General features: G+C 33.9%; 1 protein-coding gene across 1 annotated transcript in view; it reads right to left on the bottom strand.

Annotated features, from left to right (window-relative positions):
• Nucleotides 1-24,803, bottom strand: part of DNAH8 (dynein axonemal heavy chain 8) — a 112,120-nt gene that overhangs the window by 11,714 nt on the left and 75,603 nt on the right. Inside the window, exons 64-82 of the mRNA XM_041477031.1 lie at nt 24,011-24,114; nt 22,978-23,154; nt 21,940-22,107; nt 20,930-21,142; nt 19,681-19,818; nt 19,245-19,372; nt 18,362-18,533; nt 17,161-17,316; nt 15,710-15,865; nt 14,534-14,716; nt 13,968-14,073; nt 12,889-13,141; nt 12,598-12,788; nt 12,090-12,211; nt 9,742-9,860; nt 8,230-8,432; nt 7,252-7,325; nt 4,856-5,008; nt 1,747-1,902 (exon numbers count right to left, since the gene is read on the bottom strand). Coding sequence (XP_041332965.1) covers nt 1,747-1,902; nt 4,856-5,008; nt 7,252-7,325; nt 8,230-8,432; nt 9,742-9,860; nt 12,090-12,211; nt 12,598-12,788; nt 12,889-13,141; nt 13,968-14,073; nt 14,534-14,716; nt 15,710-15,865; nt 17,161-17,316; nt 18,362-18,533; nt 19,245-19,372; nt 19,681-19,818; nt 20,930-21,142; nt 21,940-22,107; nt 22,978-23,154; nt 24,011-24,114 — 2,972 coding nt within the window. The remainder of the gene's footprint in view (nt 1-1,746; nt 1,903-4,855; nt 5,009-7,251; nt 7,326-8,229; nt 8,433-9,741; nt 9,861-12,089; nt 12,212-12,597; nt 12,789-12,888; nt 13,142-13,967; nt 14,074-14,533; nt 14,717-15,709; nt 15,866-17,160; nt 17,317-18,361; nt 18,534-19,244; nt 19,373-19,680; nt 19,819-20,929; nt 21,143-21,939; nt 22,108-22,977; nt 23,155-24,010; nt 24,115-24,803) is intronic.

The following is a 24,803-nucleotide window of genomic DNA, read 5'->3' on the forward strand; positions in this document are numbered from 1 at the left end:
TATTAAGTAATTAATTAATTCAGCACAGTACAGTTTTTCTCTTCTTTTTACATATACTATCAATTAATGATAGTTTCAAATTTTAAAGCTCCTATATTTATGCTCAGTTTTCCAAAGAGTTCTATACTGCCACTTCTGTCTTATTGTTTCAATATGTTTTTTTAATGAACATTTTTTCAAAATTCACAACTTTATGTTAAGGTTGTCACCATTACATTATTCAAATATATTATTGCATGCCTATTTGGAAATAAAGTGATAACACTTGTATTAACAGAAAAATAGTCAACTATGAAAGTAAAAGAATAAATATTCTGTAGCCCAAACACTTTCAACATCTAGCACCATTAGATTTCTCACAAGTACGTTAAAGCCACCTCAGTTAAATTGCTCAGTGATTTTTTTTTCAGAATGTAGAACAAATTAATCCAAGAAGTTAAGAACTAAATTTATGAATAGTGTTGACATTTATCAAATTAATAAATTACATTTTAAAATTATCTAAGTAATAACATATTTATCAGATTTTATATTATCAGGTCACTAATCACTGACAGTCTTTGACACCTGAAGTAACATTTAGGCACCCTAAGTTCAATATTTAAAAAGAACTAGAAGAAAAAAAAAAACAACCCCACCTTTTATTTTTCAAAATCAAATATTGCTTATAAGCGGATGAGACAGCATTAACCAATAATACCATGCAGAAAAGTGTAATAATTTCCTGCAAAATTTTTTAAATTACTTCTTAAGCTATATTTGTCATAATGACCTATTTACCAAAGGATATTAAGAACTGGTCACTTAAAAGGCAGGACAATGTATATATTGCTTGTTGGTTGGCAATTCATAAATAAAATTTCTTAATAGATGAATAGCTGTAATAGTTTTTAAAAGTACTGATGAGTTGAATAAGCATAGATCTTCTAGTTCCACAAGAAAAGTATAATCCCGAGGCAATGCACAGAACAAGTTTTTCACTGTTTAAAAAGGATAGAAGAAGGAAAATAATGCAGAATGCTATATCTTAACAGTGAACATCAAAAAATTGCCCTTCTCTCACCAGCTGCCTACACCAAAAATACTAGATGCTCAGTAGAACCTAAGGCTTAAACAGTGTTTTGTATTTATTTTGAGATCCTTGGTGAAAAGGAGGTATATTCAGAGAGCTCAGAATATTAGTCTTTATTGTGATCTCAAAAGTTATTTCTCTCTAAAGTACAATGTATAGATATCATTGTTCTCACACTGGAATTAATGTAGAAAACACATTGACGCAGATATTATAAGAATTTTATTTCATTTTAGCCATCTAGAAAATAGCTACTCTCAGTTAGGCATCTGGATTGCCTTTAAAATCAATGGAGAGGGTGAGATATCTCTAGAAAAATATTCACTCTTAGAGAAAGAGAGCTGTGACAGATAAGCTGGTTTTCTGTTTCAGCATGCTTATCTATTTCTATTGACTACAGAGAGAAATTTTTCCCATATACCCAATGACTAACTTTTGATCAGCTGAAGTTAGATGAGAAAAAACAAATTCTAAATGCCCACTATATGAGAATTGTTTAAAAGCTATTTTAAAACAAAGAGATAATAATGAACCTCGAAATACAGATTACAGAAGTTAAAGCTTTAGTCCTGCAGCATGATGCTACAATAAATATCAAAATGTGTTTTTTCAGGAACCTCTATTAGGATGACTCCATATATTACACCACTATTTGCAAACCTTTTAAGAAATACCTGAACAGTAGAATGCAGGAAAGCTACAGTGTAAAGCAAAGGTTTCCACATAGGCAGGTTGCTGACGTTTAACAGATCCTGACTAATTCCAGAAAATGTTCTTTTCAGTCCAGCACGTATACCTTGTGGAGGTTCATTTGTGAACTTTATAGCAATCTGTCACAAGAAAAAGAGAAAGGAATAGGATTTATTTACTGAAACGAAAATAGCAACATACGAAAATGTCACAACTACTAGTTATAAATAAAATGTAAATAACTGAAGCCTTGTAGAAATAAAGTTGATATGTACTTAAACTGCATAAAAGGAGTACACAGAATCATAGAATAGTTTGAGTTGGAAAGGACCTTTTAAAGGCCATCTAGTCCAACACCCCTGCAATGATCAGTGACATCTTCAAACAGATCAGGTTGCTCAGAACCCTGTTCAACTTGAACATTTCCTGGGATGGAGTATCCAATACCTTTCTGGGTGGCACCTGTCCCAGTGCCTCACCACCTTCATTGTAAAATCTTGTATCTAATCTAAATAAAAGCTTCTTTAGTTTAAAACCAGATCCCTCACCCTATTGCAACACACCATACTGAGATGTCTGTCCTCATCTTTCCTATGGGCCCCTTCAAGTACTGCAAGGCTGCAAAAAGGTCTTCCCAAAGCCCTCTCTTCTGCAGTCATACTAGATTAGGCCACAATGGATTTTGAACATAGACCTTTAATTTCTCTTGGTTAAAACCAAGAGAAATTATACACTGACGCTTGGCCATAGTGCATAAATAATAAATTTATTTATTGTATTTATTATAATAAAATTTATTGTCAATGACATAAAAGAAGTCACTGTGCTTTTCAGAAGGCTTTTATATCCTTGATTCAGTGACTGAATGATGGAAGAGAAGCATCCCATATAAATGACAAGAACAGTATAGTATTTCTGTTACTCAGAATTTCACAGTAAATAAAATGAAGTCTCACTCCGCCTCAGATCAGATCTTTGTGTTCACAGTGGCTACTCTGGACTCTGTGGCTGTCTACAACAGCAAATTAGATTCACCAGAGAATATTCCTGTGTACTGTGGTCAGTAGACATTGAATCCACATTTGTGGTAGTAAATTGCCACAGCCCCTTAGAATTCAGCCCCTTAGTTTCATGCAAACTGCCTAATGGGAAGAGTGGCTACACCATTTTGATTTTCAAACCATACCTGCAAATTATTTGGAAAAGTGCTAGTAAGCACAGGTTTTCACATCAGGGAATATTGTAACTACTTACCCCTATGGGCTATTGCATTCCAGTGCTGGATAATGCTCATGGAACTATTTATTAGTTCAGACACAGATTGGCCCTACCAGAATCTCTGTTGCTCAAGACAATTACAAATGCTGGAGGAACTCAAATAAAAATAAAGGGGTTTTTTTTTTTCTCCAACTGTAAATACTTGTCTTTCTAGCTTGGGTAACATGGCAGCTCGCACAGGAAGGACAGACCAGGCAGCCCATGGACACACTGAGTTGTGCTCCTGTTACTGTTGGACTGAATTGCAACACTTGAGAAATCAATGTTTCCACATTTCAAAGGACATCCTGTTCAGTTTTTTATTTGAAAAGTCTGTATTGAAAAGACCAAAGCAAATTGTTCTCTTTTCATCTGAGAAGGGGCTTTAGTTTGTCAATTATTCTTGTTCTGGAATTCCTGAATATTTTAACAGGTAACATAACACTATATAGTGGGAAATCACATGTGAAATATTTAAGATAAACACAGTGAAGATTCATCTAGCAACTCTCTGAGTTCTCTTTTTTCACTTTTAACAAACTGTGCGTCCATACACCTCACTATTCATAAACCCCTCAGAGTTTATGATGCAGGATGATTTTGTGTTCTTTTGAGAGAACACAGAGTCTATACAGCTAGCTTTCCATACACAGACCACGGTGACGGACAATTCTTACAGAAGGTTGTCTCTACACTTTAAAGACAGGAATCCTTCTGTGGCATTCATATTCTCTGAAAAATCCCTTCGCCCAGGATTTTTCTCCTGAGAAGTTGAGAAGCCTCAGAGAAAAGGAAAACAATTATTATCTCATTTGCTTCTCCTGTGTTTTGCTCCTCTGGAATGTGTTTGGATATTGTTTATCCACAGGTGATTGTTTCATTGGGTTCTGGTGTGAGTTGTGTTGACTCAATGGCCAATTAGTGGCAAGCTGCGTCGGGACTCTGGAAAGAGTCACACGTTTTCATTATTATCTTTTTAGCATTCTATAAGTATCCTTTCTGTATTCTTTAGTATAGTTCAGTATAGTATTCTTTAATATAATATAGTATTACAAAGTAATAAATTAGCCTTCTGAGAACATGGAGTCAGATTCATTCCTCCCTGCCGCGAGGGTCTCTGAAAATACAATATCCTTCCCCCCCTTTACATGCTGGATATCAGGTGAGACATTTATTTTTATTCAGAGAGAATGAGAACCACTAAGGAGACTTCCACTGTTTTTTAGAGGAAAGGGAACATAGGAATGTCAACACACAACTATTACAGTAGATATTAAGTAGCACTATGACCCAGTGTGAGAGTGTTGGGAAACGTCATCAGTGACTTAAGAGTACTTTGTAAGAGTTTAGGCAATTCTCCTGGTTCTGATGAAAAATGTGTCCTTGAGATCTACAGAACAGCCATTTATAGCTCATCCAAAGAAATCGGGTCGATTATGTTTTCTAATATGTGTTATCCATGTGTGTTCTGTCCCATTTACACTTTCTGTGTTTATTATAGGGGAATCTGGAATCTTTCTCTGGAAGAATGATTGTGGGCATTAATCTGTCCACAAGGCATCTGGTAGGGCAAAAAGGGATACAAGTAAAGCCATACAGCTTTTATTGAAGGGCTTCTGTGTACAGAATAAGTGCGCACTCACCCATACATAATGCATCATCAAGCACTTCCAGTTACTGGTAAGTATCCTTCCTTTTTAAAGTGATATTTACATTGTAACAAAAGTCCATTTTCCATGGGTTTTAGGGTTTTTCTCCTCCATTTTTTTCACTGCTATTTACATGATTATTTTGAATAATTTTTATTAAGTACCTGAATTAAATATTTGAACAAACCTGTAGCAGTGTAATTGGGAATTTAGGATGTTGTTCAGTAGTTATCCAAACTCGAAATGTGTCGTTCTGCATCTCAGCAGTAAGAAGTGTCTCCAGTAGTTCATCCATGAATTCCAGTCCAAGGTGACAATTCTGAAGTAACACCCAGCCTCCCTAAACAAGGATATCAACCCTTACCATATAATATTTAGAACAGGTTATTCATGCTAAAGCTAGCTGTCTATATAAGAACCAAATTTGGTTTTCCATGGTTTTTTTTTTTAAACTTCTGTTCTGTTCCTGAATATATATTCTCTTTTGATATTATAGGATATTGGCACAGATAAAGCAAATAGGATAAGTTAGAGCAAAACTTATTTCCATATTCTCTTTTTCTCAATGAAAATAACATAACCAGGCTCAACATTGTAAGTAAAGAATCAGTGCTATCTAGTGGCAAAAAGAGGTTCCTGTACTCTCCCAGCAAAACACCAGTGATAAGCAATCCTGTAATCAGATCCAAAAGAATGTGAGTGGAAAAGTAACAGCTGAAATTTAACGAATACATATTTTTAAAAAATGATTTGTTAATAACATAATCTAAAGTAAGTGCAAAGAGGTGGTAATGAAACTCTAAAAATTTCTAACTCCAATTAGTTTATCCACAATAAAGGCATTTGCATGAAATTCAACCTCCACTTATTTTGATCTTATTCATCTCTCAAATTGCATGAAAGCTCTCGTTGGATTATTGACTCTCTAAACTTCTGTTTATGAATTTAAATCCAATCAGCATTTTTAGCATCACTTTAGAAGCCTGATGAATTAGAAGCCTGAAATTAAAATGGGCCATTATTTAATCAGTTCTAAACACTGATGGACAGTGGATTTCATTACAGCTTGTAATTTCATTTTAGCAATTTTGTTTTACCTCATTTAAAAAACATCAGTAACGGTGAAAAAAAATGTAATTGACATATTTATGGTGACTTGATAGATATTAAAAAAAGAAGATTAAATGAAGATGGTTTTTTTCCTTCTTTTCTGGGGATCAACTTTTCTGAGGGAGATCTTTAATTAATTTCATACATTTTCAAATGAATCAAACAGTTTTTGAAAATTATCTTCCTGTAACACAGCAGAGCAGTTTTAATCATATTATATACTCTTGGCCAGAGGTACAAAAAAACCAAATAGGTATTTGTCTTCATATTCACTAACTCTGTTTAGTATTTTCAAATCTGATGTTCACATTTTCCTCCCTTCAGCACTAAGGCATGTAGTTCAGAAATCATTACTGGTAGCTCTGCTGGAGTGCTGAGTGTTGTTGTGCTTCAAATTAAGGGCAAAAGAAAGGAAGGGATGCTCCAGTTTTCACCATTGCAAAGAACTGGGAGTTGACAGTGACCATTCTAGACATACAAGGAAAGAAATACCAGATGTATGTGTGCACTTATAATATAAATTGTCATTTGCTATAAAGAGATTTCTTTTTTTCTCTTTTTCCAAATTGGTGTACATCTATATGCCAATGTTCTGCTCTCTGTTGCTGGAAATATTCTATCCCCCCAAAGTACAGGTATATGACTGATACCCCATATTTTGAGTTTTCAGGCAAATATGGCTGTATGTCTTCATTTGAAAGACTGTCCACAACTCCTTGAAGTGTCCAGCTGACCAGAAGTTACCATCTTTGCACTATAACTTTTATACTGCATTTGAAGTTTCAATTACTATCTCTCTGTAGCTGCAACTTAGGTTTTTCGTGGTTTTACAGTTGGGGAATATCATCTGCCATAACAAAATACACTACCACATTGAAAGAAAAATTCTTATATATTGTTTAGAAATTCTTAGACATGCTTGGGACTCAAAGCCAAAGGATTGACAATTAAAGAAACAAAGAAGGACACCAAATGCTGGTAAGTGGTCCTGTCACTAGCAGTGTTGTAAGGAAAATGTGAAACAGTATTAGAAGCAATCACATCCTTCTGTATCTACAACTTTAAGCTACGTGTGCACTCACTGTTTTTTTCAGTAGAAGCGATGCAACATCCAGGTATCTCTTATATGGGAAAAAATGAAAAAAATTTCCAATAAAGAGGTGAGATCTGGACAGGGCCAGGCCCCAATGTCCTTTAACCCTTTGTTAAGAGTGTAGTGATAAGTAAGGAATGTGCTGCTTTTGGGAAGCTGCTCAGTAGCACTGCTGCCAGAGGTATTGGCTTGGACTCCACTGTCGCATATATATGCCACAGAGACATGTTTTTAAACTCAGGCATTCAAAAAGACATGGTCACCCTGAGATATGCTAGATAGTAAGATGAAAATGCAAAATATTATAGACTGCATGCTAAAGGGGTGTAAAAGAATACCAAAACAGACAATCGACTTATGTTGCAATGGTTTTTCCCCACCTGTTCCATTGACACCTCTATGAGTTTGCGTGCATGAACCTCTTGTCCTTGGCCCATTGAGATGGTCCTACATTCTATAACATATTTGATAATATAAGATTAATGAACTTACATTATTGAGAAAAAGTAGGAACTTCAATGCAGTCCAACAACCAGTGATAGAAATACAGCACAATTAAATAAATTTAATTCAAAAATATATAAATATGAAAGCATAAGCCCTTCACCATCATATTATACTATTATGTATACATTTTCTAAACATTGACATTTTGTATAACAACACTGAAATACACACAGACAATACTTACAGAAGTTAAAGACAGTGACTAATGTTGACTGTGAATGTGAATTTGTGCCAAATTCTAACAATGTCAGATTATTTGAAATATGAACAGAGATTTTTCTCAAAGTGTACATAAACACAATGCAAAGATGTAAAACTGCATTTATGAACATACTGACGTGACTAATGTCAAGAATATATGGGATCTGCTCTCAACTCAGTTTGTATTCACATTTCAAGATTTCCATATAGTGTAGAACTAAAGTCCAGAATATACAATTGTCGATCTTGTAGCTATTTTTTTGTTACAAAGTAATACTCTAAGCAGATTATTGATTTTTCAGTTACCTGTAGTTAAAAGTTAAAACAAGAAAATATTATTGTTACCATAACATAATTTTAAAAGAAGAATTAATTGCTTTACAAGATAGGGATTTAAAACATTATCATCACCAGGAAGGATGATAACAATTTATTAAAAAAAGACTTGAATTACTCTCCAACTTCACACAGAATGGTTCTCAGCATACTGTCTTCTATTTCAAACATTTTATCTCTAACATGATGTTTCAGGAACAAACAGTAGTGCAAGAGACTTTAAGAAATACTTCTCAGAAAAAAAACAATCTCTGAAATTAGTTACACTGCCCATGTGTATCTTAATATACTAAAATGAATAATTATTTTCATACCCAAATTAAGCTTCCGAGACAAGGAATTAATCTGATCTGTTGGGTCTGATCCCATAGACAAGAAACAGATGAGAGGTGTTCGCATGTCACTTTCTTCCCAAGTTTTTCTTAAATTCAAAATAACTGGCTCTGTATATTTCTCATCCAAGGAACTTGCAATGTATTTCCTGGCTTGGGAAAGTGTTCGGTCTGGACACCAAGACCTAGAAAATAAAATACATGCAAAGATATAAATTCACTGCCTCTTCCTACAAGATCAGGCTCAAATTAGAAATTCTATTTTTGTCAAATGATGGATTTTTTAAAATCATAATATATATGATGTGCGTATGCATACACACACATTCATGTATTTGTTTGTAGGTTTGTCTTTACAGATATAATAGGCAGAGCCGATGGTCTTCCCTCTACTTATGATACTTTCCAGTTGCCTACAATTTTGCCTTAACTATTTGCACTGGAATTTTCTGTTCTAGGCACCTTCATTACTTTGGGACATTCTTCATTTTAAACAGAACTTTTGTATTTGAGAACACAAAGTGGGAAATGTTAAGACTGTTTTTGCCCTTTAGTTAAAACTCTGCAGATGATTCATCTGGTCTGTTAGTCTTTTAGGGTACAAACTCAATTCTTTTGCACTGGATTGTATTTCTATTGGTGATGAGTGTTTTTCCCATGGTAAAACAAACAAACAACTACTTTTGGATAAAACATATTACTCTGACAATCTTCAGGTTTTGAAGATAATTTAAATGCTTCAGACTTAGATGGTCCCCTCCCTCTTAGGGTGTAGAGCATTAAACAATATGATATTTCCATCAGATTCTAGTCTTTTTTACTGCACAGGTTGAATCTGCTCCAAAGACAAATCACGGTCTAGTAAATAATATTGTTGGGCTATTTCGTAGTATCTCTGATTTTTTTGTTACAGCACTTGGAAACCAAGTAAACCATATAAAACCAATGGAGGAAGATATGATCTCATGCATAAGGCAGCTGAATGCTTCTTTGGAAATCCATTTTATCCCAAGCTCTTAGAGGTCTTATATGATACAAAAAATATAATTTGCAGCACTCTTTTCACATGGAATTTTGAATACATATTTTGGATTTCCACCATCTCTCTTTTTTGCATTTCATATTTTAATACTTGTTTAAAAGTATTTAAAATAGTTAATTTTAAAAGAAATTTTTTAAAAATTGAAAATTATCTGGAATATTCTACTTTTTCATGGGCTTCTCAAAGAAGGCTGCAATATGGTTCCCAGTTTCCATTTCTCATGACATAAAAGCAAAGCTATAAAAATATTTTCTGTAAATACCTTTAGACAAGGCATTTACAAGGCAGAGGACAGCTCTGAAGTAATTAAATAAAAACATATTTCATGTGAGTGAATTCCTATTTAATGTCACCCAGAGATAACTGAAATTACACTATTATGATAATAGCATACTGATAGGTTGAGATGCGTTGCAACTGTGTAATTTCCCAAAAATTCTGAAGATGCTCACCTGATGAGTAAAAGCTTGCGGAAGGTGTCAAGTGAATCACTGTATCCATTAGGGATAATTTCTTCCTCAGGGGCATCTTTATCAAACCAGTGTTTCCATGCCTTATCACTATGAGCTATCTAAATTTATTACATTAACACACAAATAAATACATTGCCATTGCATTAAAATCTCCTTGCAAATGTAGCTTTTAATGAGAGGCCATTATTATATTAGGACATATTACAAGTAACATTGCCTATAGCATTTAAGAAATATGCCATGAGAATTGCTATTAAAATACTACAAATAATATTAATTCAATTGCTTCAATTAATTCAATTGCTTCAATTAATTCAATTCACTTGCAATCAGTGTAAATATGCAGACTCTCAAGCCAGTCAGTTATTTATGCATTCCCCTCCCAAACAGATGCATCTACTTAAAAAAAATAAGTAATTAGCAGGAGGAGCTTTACTATGTACTACAAGAACTATACTCTATATTACAAGAGGAACACACTGCGATTGATTAATTAATTCCTTTTGTTCACAAAATATGAAGAGGACCAGAAAAATCTGTCCCAGTACAGTTTAACCAGCCAATGAATGGCAAATTAAAAGTAGCAGATTCTAGTAAGCTTTTGGCTTGAGAAAGAATAAACCTGACCACAAATATGAGCACAATTTTAGGCACCTCTTAGAATCTGTGTCCTAATAGGATAAGGAATACCAGTGGGCAGAACATTGTGAAAATGCACCTGAGCCTTTCAATGCAGTGACTGAGGAAGGTCAGCTACTGCAATATTCTCAGATCACTGGAAAGAGAACAAGGAATGCACTGATAAAGGTTTTAAACAGAAGATGTCTATGTTAAATTAGGCATCTGGGACTTATTTTTTTTTAGAGGAGAAAAATTAATTGAAACAAGCATGAGGAAAAGAAAAGCACAGGAAACCTCTTGAGAACTGAGCATAGCATTCCCAGTCCTTTTTTGGTCACCGTAAATAATTTAATGCTTCATCTAAATTAATAATGATACAGTTGTATTTGATATGATGAATCAAATAGAACAGCACTTCTAATGGATAAAAATAAGATTTAAAAGATGTTTTCACAATATTTGGGTTTTTAATTGATGTTCTAGTTAGCACCCTCCCATATTCCATTTCTATCTATGACTGAAATAATTTTAATTGCCACATTTTAACTTTGCAACTACATGGCAAAAGTAAGGCAGTACTAAGAAAATAATTTTAAAAGGAGAGCTTTTGTGATAACATGGTCACCTAAGTATTTTGGAGTCTAAAATTTTGTTTGCACAAATTCTAGAAAAGACCTGGTGAAAGGACTTTTATAGAAATAGGATTCTTGTGCCCTAACAGCCCAGGGTGAGCAACCTAACTGAAGCTCCTCCAACTTTCTCCTAACTTGATATTCTATTTTGATACCTCAAGAAACCAAAAACAGGAAGAATTTCACTGGTATGTATCCAACTCTTGCCTGGTTACAGGGTTTAGAAACAGCCATGAAAACTACAGCCTGTGGTTTTCATGTAGGCCTCTAACAGAATATGAGTGACCACTTGCAGGTAACCATTTAGCTAAAATGGTTGCTACCCTCCAGGGCAATATGTGCCATCACAAAATGGACTTGGCCGGCCAATGTCGATGTAACAGCAAGGAGAACTTACTGTCCTGGCCATCAGCCTGACTAGCAAGGAGCACTTAGAGACAAGAAATACTTAGGGAGTGGTTAAACTATGATAAAAAAAGAAAAATAAATTTACCAAATTGAACATGTGACAAGCTTATGTGCCTATAAGTTCATGCATGCCTACGTAAAGCATGGCATTTGTTGCTAGCTCATCATATCTCACTTTTAATCTTGGGACAGAAACGAGTATTTAAAAACAAGCAGCAAAGCACTCACTTGTAAAAATATACCAGAATCAAGACAGACAACATTGTAACTTAAAACCTGACACTCAGATTAATTTTATGAGCCTTTTAGATACCTCTAGCTTTTTATCCTATCTCTCTTTTATTGACTTCCTTTCTCCTTTGCTCCTGTTCCTTCTCTCCTTTTTCGACCTCAATTACTACAATACCAAATACCATAAAGAAGATAAATAAACACACCACCATTCATGGTACCTAATTGTCTCTATGATGTTATTCTGCATTTTTGTAGAAACACAATTATGATGACAATCATAATTAATTAACATAATCATTAACTAATTATTAATTGTTAATTAAGCTTTAACCAATTGTTATTACTTATTAATTATTTATTATTAAATTATTATTAAATTCTTAATTAATTAACATAATAATTAACATTAAAAAGATGATTAGAAAATATCACCTGGTTCAAAATTTCTTGAAATTGTGGAAGTTTATTCAACTCCACTAGATTTAGCCATATCATGTCAAGAATCCAGCGGCAAGGTTTGGGTGGGCAAGCCTGTAGATCCAAAGCTGCACCTCCTGTAGTTAAAAACACAGGATGAAACGTACTTTCTGATGAAACACATGATATTCCTGGGGTCAAGATATAATTTATATTTCTTTTTAAATTATGTATTTTGACCTAAATAATTTTCTCTGTGATACTAACTGTACTCTTGTGTACTTATTTCATACCAAATTATAACTTAGCCTTATTAATGGCCTTCTCACAGGTTACTATTGAGTGTTGGAAGGCTACTATTGGGTGTCCTCTAAGGCTTCCCTTGGCCAAGCTGGACAAGCCCAGTTCCCACAGAAATGCTGATTGACAGAAACCATGTAGACAAAGAAATAAGGTTTCAAAATGGCATAAAAATTTTAAAAGTTGAATTAGTTCTACACATAACACAATTTTTAAAACTTACCCCTAATGAGAGTTTGGAACTCTCTGTTTTCCACATGTCCTCTCTCAATATCAATTTTTAAAGCCAGAAGGAGGGTAAAGAGGAATTTGTGATTTTCATATAGGCCTCTAACAGAATATGAGTGAATTTCAAAAGTGAGATATTCAATAATATTTGAGATTCTTTTCTGAGGCACAGGAGATTTCTTAGACCTAAATCATGAAAACAAAGCACAAAGAAACAGCATTAATAAGAGCAAATACATTGGAAAGGCAAACATCTGAATAGCAGGAAAAATCTGTGTCTTTCTACCTGGCTATAGATTGATCAAAAAGCTTCAAGAACTGAGCCAGTGAAGTTTGATACATATTATTGACCATGCTCATTGCTGTAAGAAGGAAATAAAGAATGCTTCCACGTGTAGCAACAGGTCGATATTCCTCCTGAGCAGTGTTAATCTTCACTTCAGTTTCTGCTGCCACAGACAACTTGACAGCTATTTCAGCAGCTGTTTGCTTAGTTGTTTGCAGGACACCAATTAAAGACTCATCATCCACTAGTGAACCTGAAAAGTAAAATACTGAATGTTTAGGATATTATTGTAACAATATTTTCACTTCATATGTATATAGAAAACAAAAGGCCAAATTACAGGAATTATTTATTTTAAAAAATGAAATTATTTACTGAATTACAGAAAGATTTTAAACTAGAGACCAGACAGGATATGTAATACTAAAAATTATTTTTACATCCAACATATTTTAGCAAATTCATTCAAAGTATGTTAAATGTATTTATACCAACAGCTTTGTAACACATACTAGAGAAGTCACCTATCTTATCCACACAACCTACATAGTCCACAAATGATTTAAATTATTTTGAAGTCTATTAATCGTCACTCTCAAAGTAAAAAATACTTATGGTCCTAAGGGAAATGGTCATTCAACGATATGCATGAATCTCCAGCAGTTACTCACAGATTTTCTGTTACCAGATTCTTTTTCCACCAGAAATAGTAAGTGATCATGTTCAGGCTCATAATGTACTGCAGAAGAGTTTCAAGACAATTTTAAGCCAGGCCATTCCAATTAACATTTTCAATGGTTTAAAGATTTGCCCATGGTCAGATACCTTATCTCATCAGAAGGGCAGAAAGCTCTCAAAAATATGGATGTATTTCAAAAAAGTTGTTCAGGTTTTAAGCTTAGGTGTCCTGAGTTGCATATAGTGGCATGTTATAGCACCAAATCCCTCACAGTCCTCATACTCCTGCCACTGTACATTCTCTTAATGTATGTTAGAAGGAGAAACCAAAATCTGTAAGGAAAGGACCTAGTGTGAATCAGTTTTATCTACCTATTCTGATTAATATTTTTATACAGAACCTTGAGTTGCACTTAGTTTGTAAAGAAGATTGTCTTCCAGTTCCTTCATCTTCCTCTTATTAGAAGTTACATCTTCCATGAGCTTAATTCGTTCTGCCTCGAGTTCCTGTTATTAGAAAAAAGAAAATGGCATGACATTTTATGGGTTGCAATTATGAGAGATACTTAAAATTCAGTTTTCAATGAATAATTTGTGATTGAAGATACAGGTGAACAGTTGGATCCAGTCATGAAATGTGCATTTTACTTTTCTTGCTATCTAAACCATGGTTTTTTTTTTAAAAAATGCTTTTTTAAGCAGTGTTTATTCAGTATCTTATGATGTATCTTATCAATGTCAAATCCAGGTAATTAATTGTTTGTGTCATACTGACAGTCATGTGTATATTAAGAGCTTCCCAATGCATTTTTGATATTTGTAAATATCTATAGTGAATCTGAATATAATTTTAGAAAGAGCTAATATCTTTTTTCCATTTGAACATTTCTTTTTTCTACATACCAAAACAAATTAAATGGAAAAAAAAATTAAATATCGCTATGAGTTATTTGTACTGTTAACTTACCTGCTTTTCAGTGAGTATTACTCTTCTCAGTAACTGATTCTCAAGTCCTTTCATTGTAACAGTAAAATCAATAATTGATGTTTTTGCATTAATTTCAGGTGTGAAAGAAGGATTAGGTAGCTTTGTAGTAATGAACAGTCTAAAAGAATTCATAACATCTACTTCCTTATCACCAACTTTCACCTGTGGATTAAGTTAAGTTAATATTAAACAGAGGAAAATGAACTTTATTAAACTCAGTAATATTGAGCAGGAAGAAAAACTTACAAGATTTGAAGTGCCAAAAAGAGGAAATTTATTTCACAATTTAAATTTGTCATGAAAATAAAAGTCACTGCCCAAATGTATAAGTTAGAGTACATTATAGCATTTCCCTTCAGCTAAATATAGGGATCACTTCCACTGTGAATTATGATTAACAGCTTCAGAACCATTTGGTTTCTAATCACACTTCAGATGAAGAGGTTGTAGAAACTGCTGACTTTTGCAGAAATCATCATTCTCTTATGTCCAAGGTAAAATGAATTATGTGATCCAACAATGGAACAGAAATTACTGGACATAAATTTTAACTTTATTAAGACTAAGCAGGTTTCAAAGAATCTTTCTGAAGGAAGTAAAAATTCATTCAGAGTATTCAAAATAAATTTTTATAGAATTAAGATATTCCGAAACAGCAATCTAACTCAAAAGCTGCATGTGCACAAGGAAATCTGATCACTGTATACTGTAGTATGAATCATGGAATTGTTGGTGTTGGAAGGGACCTCAAAGATCATCTGCCATGGGACAGTGGGGGGCAAATGAGGCTCCAACATATGAGTCTCCAAGGTGGCTTCAAATACCTGGCTTATAAAAAGAGTAGCACCAAACCACTTCCTTAAGCATGCTTGAAAATCAGTAGAAAGAATTTTAAGCATTTAATCAGATAAGCATAATTGGTTCCAGTTTGGAATCTTCACTAATAACCCTGGTAGTTAAACTCATAGTTTAGACTTGCCAATTTACTACACAGCTGAGGCTCTGTCTGTTGTGTTTTATTAGTTCAGTTTGATTCCTTACATGTCTCTACTGAATACAAAGTTTACCTGATTCAGCAAATGTTTATAACAATGGTAAAACAACATTTGTCACAAGGCTAGCTATTTATTCCACTTATTTTGTTTGATTACTAACCTTAAAAGCAGATCCAGATTTTATGAAATTTTTTTCTAGTATATTATCAAGGACTGGATCCAACTCTTCCTCTATATCTTCAATCAGGAGTGATCGTCCCAGTGAAAGACTGTCTTCTAGGTGTTGCCGGAAATACTTGTCATTCAGAGTTGTTACCTCAAAAAGTAAATTATAAATTGGTGTAAGGACAAAGCATTTCCTCAGTCTTACATGAAAACCACAGACCTAACCATGGAAAATTTTTTTCATTGTTTTTGTTAGTTGCATTTTAAAGCAGGTGCTATAAATGTTGACCATGAAGCAATTTATGCAGAAATACTTCTGTGTGTACAGTGAAAAGTATCATAAAAAGGTGACTTAAAAGGTTGGCTGTAACTGAATCCTCAGGACTTCATTATGATAGTAATAATGTACTAAATCAAACTGGTACAGTTTATTGCATGCTAAAGATGTTATGTATATTTTAGAAACCAGAGACACCTAGCCTTTTATTTTCTGTTCTATGTCCTAGAAGGACTAGATTTTCTAATTTTAGCTTTGAAGTGCTGAGAAATTCCTTCTGGAAATCTGGACTCTAAAATATGGAAGTCTAAAAAATGAAACACTGCTCCAATATTATGAATTCAGATTGATATTTCATGAAATGGGATTCATACTATATAAAACAATTTAAAAGCATGCATAAACCAGTAAGCTATATAATTAACTAATTCTAAACCCTCTAAAATGTATTGATATTCAGGACATATGAGTTTTCTCAACATTCAGGCTAAGGGTTTTAAAATGCAGTTTACTTTTGCCATGCCACATCATTTGGGAAAAAAATTGTGATGCAAATAGTGACACATGAACATCTTTGTTTTATGTTTCATGAGCAGGCATTTTAGCATATTGGTTTAACCTGTGAAAGAGCTATGAAGATTGCAGTAATGTTAGCATAGGCAAATTTTTCATGGGTATGGCTTCAGTAGGATTTCCTCAACTTCCTTTTGTAGTGACAACCTCATTATGAATACCCTCTCAGGTCCTAAATTATGGGCTGCAACACTCGAGGCACTTTGCCTACATTTTCAGAGCTGTAACTTATCCTGCCTTTATCTTTAATGTTGCTAACAGTCACCCAATTTGCTCTCATTTAATAATTTCATATTATACTCTTTTGGTTTTTAAATTATCATCTCTTTGTCCTCTTTTGTGTTGGGACCATACCTACCCATCTTGAACAAAATACTTTTATACTTTTTGCTAGAGTTCATACAAGTTGGATAGTCTTTTCCAAGCCCTTGAGTGGGATTTACAGCTGTTCTCAAGTTCCCTGCTGATGCATCTACATAATTGTCAGTCTCCATACATGTTAAACTTATCTCAGATCACATTGACTCAAATGCAACCTCCCTCTAAAGCAATAATGTTTGAAGGAGTATAATAGAGCACACCCTTCCACTGTTTACCTGTAATTCATTATCCTGTTCTTTATTTATAACCCATGCTTTTCCTTGAGTTTGTGGGTCTACTAAAAGTGGGTATCTTGATGCCTTAGTGACAATAATACCATTCTGAATTGAGAGGTGATCTCCAGGCAATCCTTGAAGATTCCACTCACTAATCTAAAAAAAATAAATTAAAAAAAAAAAAAAGAAAGAGAGATGAAGAAAAAAGAATAGTTTGAAATAAATTATCACTGGAATTTCTCTTCAATTAAAATTCTTCTAAGAAGTAACAGGGACATCAAAGGGAATTAATATCTGAACCTGCTGAAGAATTATTCATGCAGGTATAAACAAAATGCAGGTATAAATAAAATTTCCAGAATTTTATTTTTATGGATTTTTTAAACTACATAGAATCACAAAAAGTATATTTTAAAGTGTAAGGATGTCAAAGACAGCTTGACAGATAAATTAAGCATTGGGATCAATTAAGCAAAAACCAGACTAAGAGAGCTTTCGGGAATTAGTGTTTACTGAAGGAAACTTGAAGATTCTGGCATTTCCCACTCTTTGCCCATTTCTAATATATTTACATTGAATAAAAGGACTTTATGTATTCTATTTTAAATTACAGCCAAACCCACTGTTTTAGAAATGTCCTGGTTTTGGCTGAAAGAAAGGTCAATTTTCTCTTGGTAGATGGTATACAGTGCTGTGTTTTCCTGATTTACTGTAAGAATAACATTGTCACACTGATGTTTTGGCTGTTGCTCAGTAGTGCTCACCCCAAGGCAAGGATTTTTCAGTGTCCCGTGCTCTGCCAGTGAGCAGGTGCACAAGGAGTTGGGAGGGAGCATGACCAGGACAGCTGCCCTGAACTGGCCAAAGGGATATTCCATACCAGAGAATGCCATGTCCACTATATAAACTGGGGGAGTTACTCAGAAGAGGCTTGTTCATGGTTTAGGGATTGATGAGGTATTGGTCAGCATGGGGTGAGAAATTCTATTGTGCATCACTTGTTTCTCTTGGGTTTTGTTATTATTACTATGCTAAGACTTGGAGGAAATTGCCAAGAGTGTTTGGAAACCACAGAACTACACAGCAATATTTGGAATACTGGGGATTATAGTTCTTCTCTAAGCAGGCATAATGCTGGCTAACAGTCATAGAATATGCTAACAGAAGTTCAAATTAAACCCTCCAAGCACCAAGAACTTACTGTTGGTTGATCTACCAACATAGAAATCAGGTTCAAATCATCAGAAAAGGGGATTTTATGAGCTCTCAACTCTGTTTCCCATAAGTCTTTAAGCAAAAGGTTCCTGAAGTCTTGATTAAAAGGTCCACAGTATGAAAGAAAGCCTGTGCAGAGCAATATATCTCCCACAAGTCTACAAAAGGAAGAAAAATCATTAAAAGGTGGTGCACAAATTCAATTTCTAATTACTTTAAAAAACAGCTTTTGAAACATAAGAAGATTTTTAAAAAAAGTTGCTTCCAGAGCATTTTGAGGCAAAATTTGAGTAGTATTTTATGAAAACACTGTCTCCACCCCTACAAAACAATACAGCCCTGATGACAACTATTCCTTTTTTCCTAAATGAGTTAACAAAATTGTTTATTTCTTAAAAATATGTCTGAAATACACTATTTATCAAGGATACAAACCTAGTTCTATTGAAACTCTCACCAGAAATGCCCACTTTCCCCATAGCAAATTTATAGTAACATAAGTGTTCTACAGAAGCTGAGCTTATCTGAAGGTTTCACTTCCCCAGTGACATCAGAACGATGTGCAGTATTAGGGGGACTGCAGAAGCAGCAGTTATACAGGCACATAACAGCCCTAGTAAAAATCTTTTTGGAAGCTAATTCCAAAATCAGAAGTATTGTTCTTAACTGAAATACTGGTACTCAGCACTCATGTATTCTTACTTATGGGAGGAAAATTCAAATTCCAGGGTAGTTTATTTGATTATATTGCTATATTAAGATTTCCAGGAAGAAAATGAAGTGCTGCAATTAAAGCTACTAAATTGTTTACCAACACTTCAGTTTTTACAAGCATATTCTTTTTTTTTTTTCTGTAATGGATTTGATACCTTTTAATTTGAGATTTAAATTCTTTGCTTTGCTGAGTCCATCTAACTTTCTCTCCACTCAGTCCATCTATAAGGTCAGAGGCTGCTTGCATCTTTCTTTTGCATGTTTCTGCATCATTCTGTAAGTCCTAAAATTGAAAAAATGTCCTACTTAATTATCAAATGCAAAAATGTGGACTTATTTTATATACTTCTCATCTTCTTATATTATAACTATTTTATTTATTTAAAACTCATCCTTGAGGATACTTAAGGGCATCTAATATGTTCCTCTTCACAGGAAGCAGATATAGGCTTAAATTTCTTACTTTTACACCTCAATCTCAGCCATGTTATTCAAGGTAGCAGGTAAATGTGTGTTTGCAGCAAATCCTAATTACATAACAAGTGCAATTGTACAAGCATTTTTGGTAAGACTAAAATACTTTTATCACACCATTTTCTCCTTCATTGCTGCATCAAACTTTGCCTGCACTTTATCCAGTTCAGCTTGCTTTTCATCTAATTCTGCCTGAGCTTTATCTTTTTCTGCATTAGCTATTTTCAGGCGACCTTCTTGTTTTGCCAGGTTAGCCTGAAAAGGAAAAAAAAAATTTAAAAGTTCAATCATATATATGATTTTAATATAATTCAATGAACTATTTAAGCCTACTTAGCTGGTAATCACAAGACAATACATCAAAGTAACTTTTATATAAACATCAAAAACATTTAAGCTGAAAACTATATCACATATATACTGAAGATGAGATTTTCTTTTGTTCAATAACAATACAGTACCTAAAGTTGTACTACATATTGTCAATTTTATTGACAATAAAAAAAATTACATTTCAAGAAGCATTGTTAAGGAAGTAAGGTTTCTGATCTGTACACATTGGTTAGACTAGAAGAACAATCATTCAGTATTCTTGGTTGACTATATGTTTTGACTATAGGTAATTTCCTCTTTTATTAGTGAATTTTGTAGCAGCCAGCAATCACAACAGGAAATGGGTCCTTTATCAGCTAACAATATTGCTTTTACCCACTGAAATGGGTAAAATGGTCCTAAAACAGTGACTCTTCTTATTGCTCCTAAAATTATATTTATGGTGAACACAGGAAATTAATTGATTTTTTTAAAAGAATTCATCTGTATTACTGTTGCTTCTGTAAATAACACTTCTACCAGTGACACAAAGGTTAAAAAAATTTGGTATGTGTTTACCCCTTTTACTATTTTTTTTAAATTATGCTATATTTAAGGATAAAATCCTTTGTTTAGAACAAAAAAAATCACTGCCTTTGAGTCTCATAAACCTGAAAAAGAACACTCACACACACTAAAGTAAAAATTTACTCTTAAAAATGTTTTCCTTATTTTGCTTCCTACGATTGCAACATAGCTCCTTTATTGATGTGACCTCTGAACCTCTTTAGAAAGCCAATATTTAGGCAAGATGTCAGTCCTCCACTGCTTCTAAGTTACCAGAAGAAAATAAAAAACCTAAAATAGCTGCAAACCTCTGTTTGCAGGACCCTCTGGAGAAGGAATGAAGATCCTGGTACAACATTTTAAAAACAATTATAAAGTAATTATTATATATATATGTATACATTTGTATACATTTGTAAAATCCTATTACATTAAAATACATTCAATTACTTGGTAAGCAAACACAAAGCAAGAGAGGATGTATTACCTTAAGAGGCAAGACTTCTCTGTTAACACCATAAAATACCACCATGGCTTTTGTCCAAGAGAGGAGTCCTGCCACGTTGCCACACACTTTTTTACCATTTTCCAGTGTATAGTCTTCCATTTCAAAGTAAGGCTGGACTAATTCTACTGTCTCATCATTGATTGTATCCCTAGCAAAGTTCCTCAGGTTGTTCAAGAATGGGCCACTCATAAGCTTCAAAAAACAACACACGAGTTATTTACACATTTTACATTCAAGGTCTTGTTCATAGGTGAAGCTGTTAAAAAGCATTCCTAAAATTCTTCTGTAAACAGAGGTAATTCATATTGCTAATATTATAAGTGTGCTATTCAGTTGTAACTCCTCCCGCACACCTTCTGTTATTTTGAAGATTTAACCAATTACGCTCCAGTAACTAGATTCAAAAGTTACTGATGTGCTTTCCATCTCCTATATTCCTGTGTTGCACTTTAGAAGCATTCAAGAAGCATCATTTAATTAAAAAAATTTGACCCATAGAAAGACTCAGAAATATATTTGTAACTTAACTAAATGCAAAAAAATATTGGCAGTTGTGATGCATTATCTAAATTCTGAAAAGTGAAATAATTTGGTTTAATTTTTTTCTAACAAACTTTTAGCATGCTAAAGGCAATTCATGGAATAACTGTTTATCTCATTTTATTACATCAGTGGAAAAGAAAAGCTTTTGATGACTTTTTTAACTGTAAAAGCCTAAATAAAATGCAAGAGCACTATTTGTTACTGTTACCATCATTGCCAGGAACAGGTCAAGCAAACTCTAAAGCTTCTGCTGCAAAAGTCTCTAAGCAATTCACCTACTATTTCTACCCGTTAAACATAGTGTGTAGATACAGTTTATCTTAAAACAATATGTTTGCCTTTCAATAAAATTCTGCCATGTTTTGGGTAAACAGCATCATAAGTTCTCTGATAAGCTAATTGCTATTTCTGATGTTTAAGAAACACCGTTTGAAAACTCTACTTACTTTTAATGATTCTCCCCAGGATGGCTTGCAGCAAGGCTTTTCTGGATCCATGGTAACTTGATCCAGTCTCTTTTGAAATAGTAGCAGACAACAGTCCATGATCCTCATAATGAGGTGAGGAGGTTTTGCAAGTTTTCTAACAGTAGCGATATCCTCTGGTCTGATGGTCTGTTTGAAGAAAGGTGTAATAGATTCCTGCATCAATACCATCATTCTACTTTCCCATTCAATATCTTGATTTTCATGTTCATTTGTAATACTTTTCTCTGAGGTGCATTTGTATTAAGTATATACAAAAAAAAGTAAGAAACCTGGCCTAATTAATAAGTTTCATAGTTTCATAAAACTTTAGCAATTTTGTGGCTATTTTTAGAAGTTTCATTTATCTCATTATCTAAACATCAGTGTAAGAGCAAACAATGCTCCTTTTTTTTGCTTTTTCTACTCAAGAACTTCTGTCACATAAATTCTGAAAACTGGAATGAAAGGCCGTCATTGATTTCTGTTTTCAGAGGTTTTTACTGTTCAGAGCGGAAGAATGAAAATATGTAGCACAATAATGCCTCCAGATTTCTGAACCCTGCTTCTGATTGCCCTGAATCCACTTTGTTTCCTGTTTCTCTTAAAATTAAAAGCATTGTGGGTTTTGGTGAAGGAAGAGATAGATTTTTATTTGTCTTAAAAGACAGGTGTAACTACTTAAGTTAAAATTATTTAAATTAAAAACATTCTGTTAGCACAACAAGTATTCCCTTGAATTCAGAATAACAGATATTCTAAAGGCATGTGTAGCTTTTGGAAAGATCTCCACCTTCATAATGATCAAGTATTCAGATGGAAGGAAAAAAATACTATAAAACAGTCCCTTTGTGTTTTAAGTAAAATATGTGTGCCTTAAGTATTCATGAGAGACATGGCCAGCAACAGCGAGGAGCTGGTGACGGCAGTCAGTACCAAGAGACAGCTGTGTGTTGGTGGCTCTGGCCTCTCACAGGTGATGCAAATAATACTGTACTAATAAAAATGAAATTTATTCACTTTAAGAGCTTCTTCTGCTTCTTCTAGTGCTGGTTTAGCTGCCTCCAGTTTTTTCTCTGCTTCTTGCTTTTCTATATCAATTGCATCCACGATCCTTTGTGCTTTATCTTTCACTTCCTGGACTTCAAGCTTTATTTTAGTTGCGGCTTCAGCACTTTCTTTGACTTCTTCTAGTACCTGCAAATGATAATAAACACATAAAATCTATAAATCAAAATGATGGAACAAATGATTATGAGACACAAGATAAAATAGGTAAGTAACAGCTATTAAATCTAACCCAAACTACAGCTAACTATATATGGTATCATATAACTATTGAATAAATATTTAATGTGAGAAGTTCAACTTCATCCCTTTCTGTCACATATTTCTCTTACAAGATCAAAGACCTCAAAGAATGCATGTAGTCCCTTAGTCATCACCAGCCAAAATTCACTCTCCATTGCATATTAAATATGCACCATCAGAACATTAAGGTATCTTTCAGAAAACAGAATGCCTATACTGATCCATTCCCTAGCATACCTTTCCAGAGAGTCATTTTGGAAACCAGATTTCTACCAGACCACCACTCCCATGAACACACAGGTATCTTGTTAATGTAAAAGACAAAACCTGAAACTGGATTGCAATGAACATTTTTCTAAGGAAAAAACATTTTTCTAAGCAATTTTGAAGTAGAAAAGTCCCAGTATCATGTTAACTTTTTCTCTGCTAGTAAGTGCACATAAGATCCAAAATTTAATAATTTAATAATTTAATAATTAGGAACAAATTTAAAAAAATCTGTGGAAGAAAATGAAATTTGATGCTTATCTGAGTGGGTAAGAAACGGGAGAAGGACAAGGAAAGCACTCAACCTCTGTTGCAGTTTAAAAGTACCTCACTTTCAGAAGCAAATGCTAAATCAACACACTATAGGGAGAGTAAAACCTCATTTTAGATGAGGAAAATTTTTGCAAATTATGATCAAATTCTGCAATAGCATTTTACCTGCTATATATTCTAGTGCTATTTAACACTCACTTACTTTATCTGCCTTAATAGATGTCACAGCCAGCTCCTTCTCCTTAACAGCCAAGTCCTTAGAGAGTTGGGCAACAGATTCACTGGCTTCCATCAGCTTGGACAGACCTATTAAGTAAAATATAAAATTCAGAAATATAGAAACTTTTTTTCCTAGTTTGATTACACAATGTAGGCCCAGATCTCTCATGCATTGTACCTTGTGTTCTCATTCAATTTTATGTAAAGGAGAGAAAGTGGGTGTAAGCAGTCATACCGTCATAATTGTGTCTATTATTCATTTTTCATGGATATAAGTAATTTTGCAAGTCACAAAATTATGATAAACAAGATTAATTCTTCAAAAGAAAAAAGCAACAAAAATAACAAAAAAGGAACTATGTCAAGTATATGTTGCATCGCAAAGTCATGAGACAATCAGAATTTCTGAACGATGCTTCATTGTGTTGTTACATGAAGAAATTACCTAAGAATCCATGACTGACTTCTAATAGGGAGTCCCTTCTAGAAAAAATTGGGAAGAAGTGGAGTCAAAAGTGGACCTAAAGATCACAGCAAAATTATGACCTCCAGCTCCTGCATATTGAATTTACCCTCTCTTGTCCCTGGTGACAGAGAGGGTGAAAAAGCACTTATGTGCTGAGGGCCAGTCCCATCATAGCTCTTCTGTGTGCTATAGAAACCACTCAGGCCAGTCACAGAGGCCACTCAGCCTTTCACAGAGCCATGGAATCACAGAATATGCTGACTTGGAAGGAACCTATCAGGATGATCTAGTTCAAATCCTGGCCCTGGAG

This window comes from Pyrgilauda ruficollis, unplaced genomic scaffold (genome assembly GCF_017590135.1).
Source record: "Pyrgilauda ruficollis isolate IOZ18807 unplaced genomic scaffold, ASM1759013v1 scaffold4, whole genome shotgun sequence".
Taxonomy (NCBI): domain Eukaryota; kingdom Metazoa; phylum Chordata; class Aves; order Passeriformes; family Passeridae; genus Pyrgilauda; species Pyrgilauda ruficollis.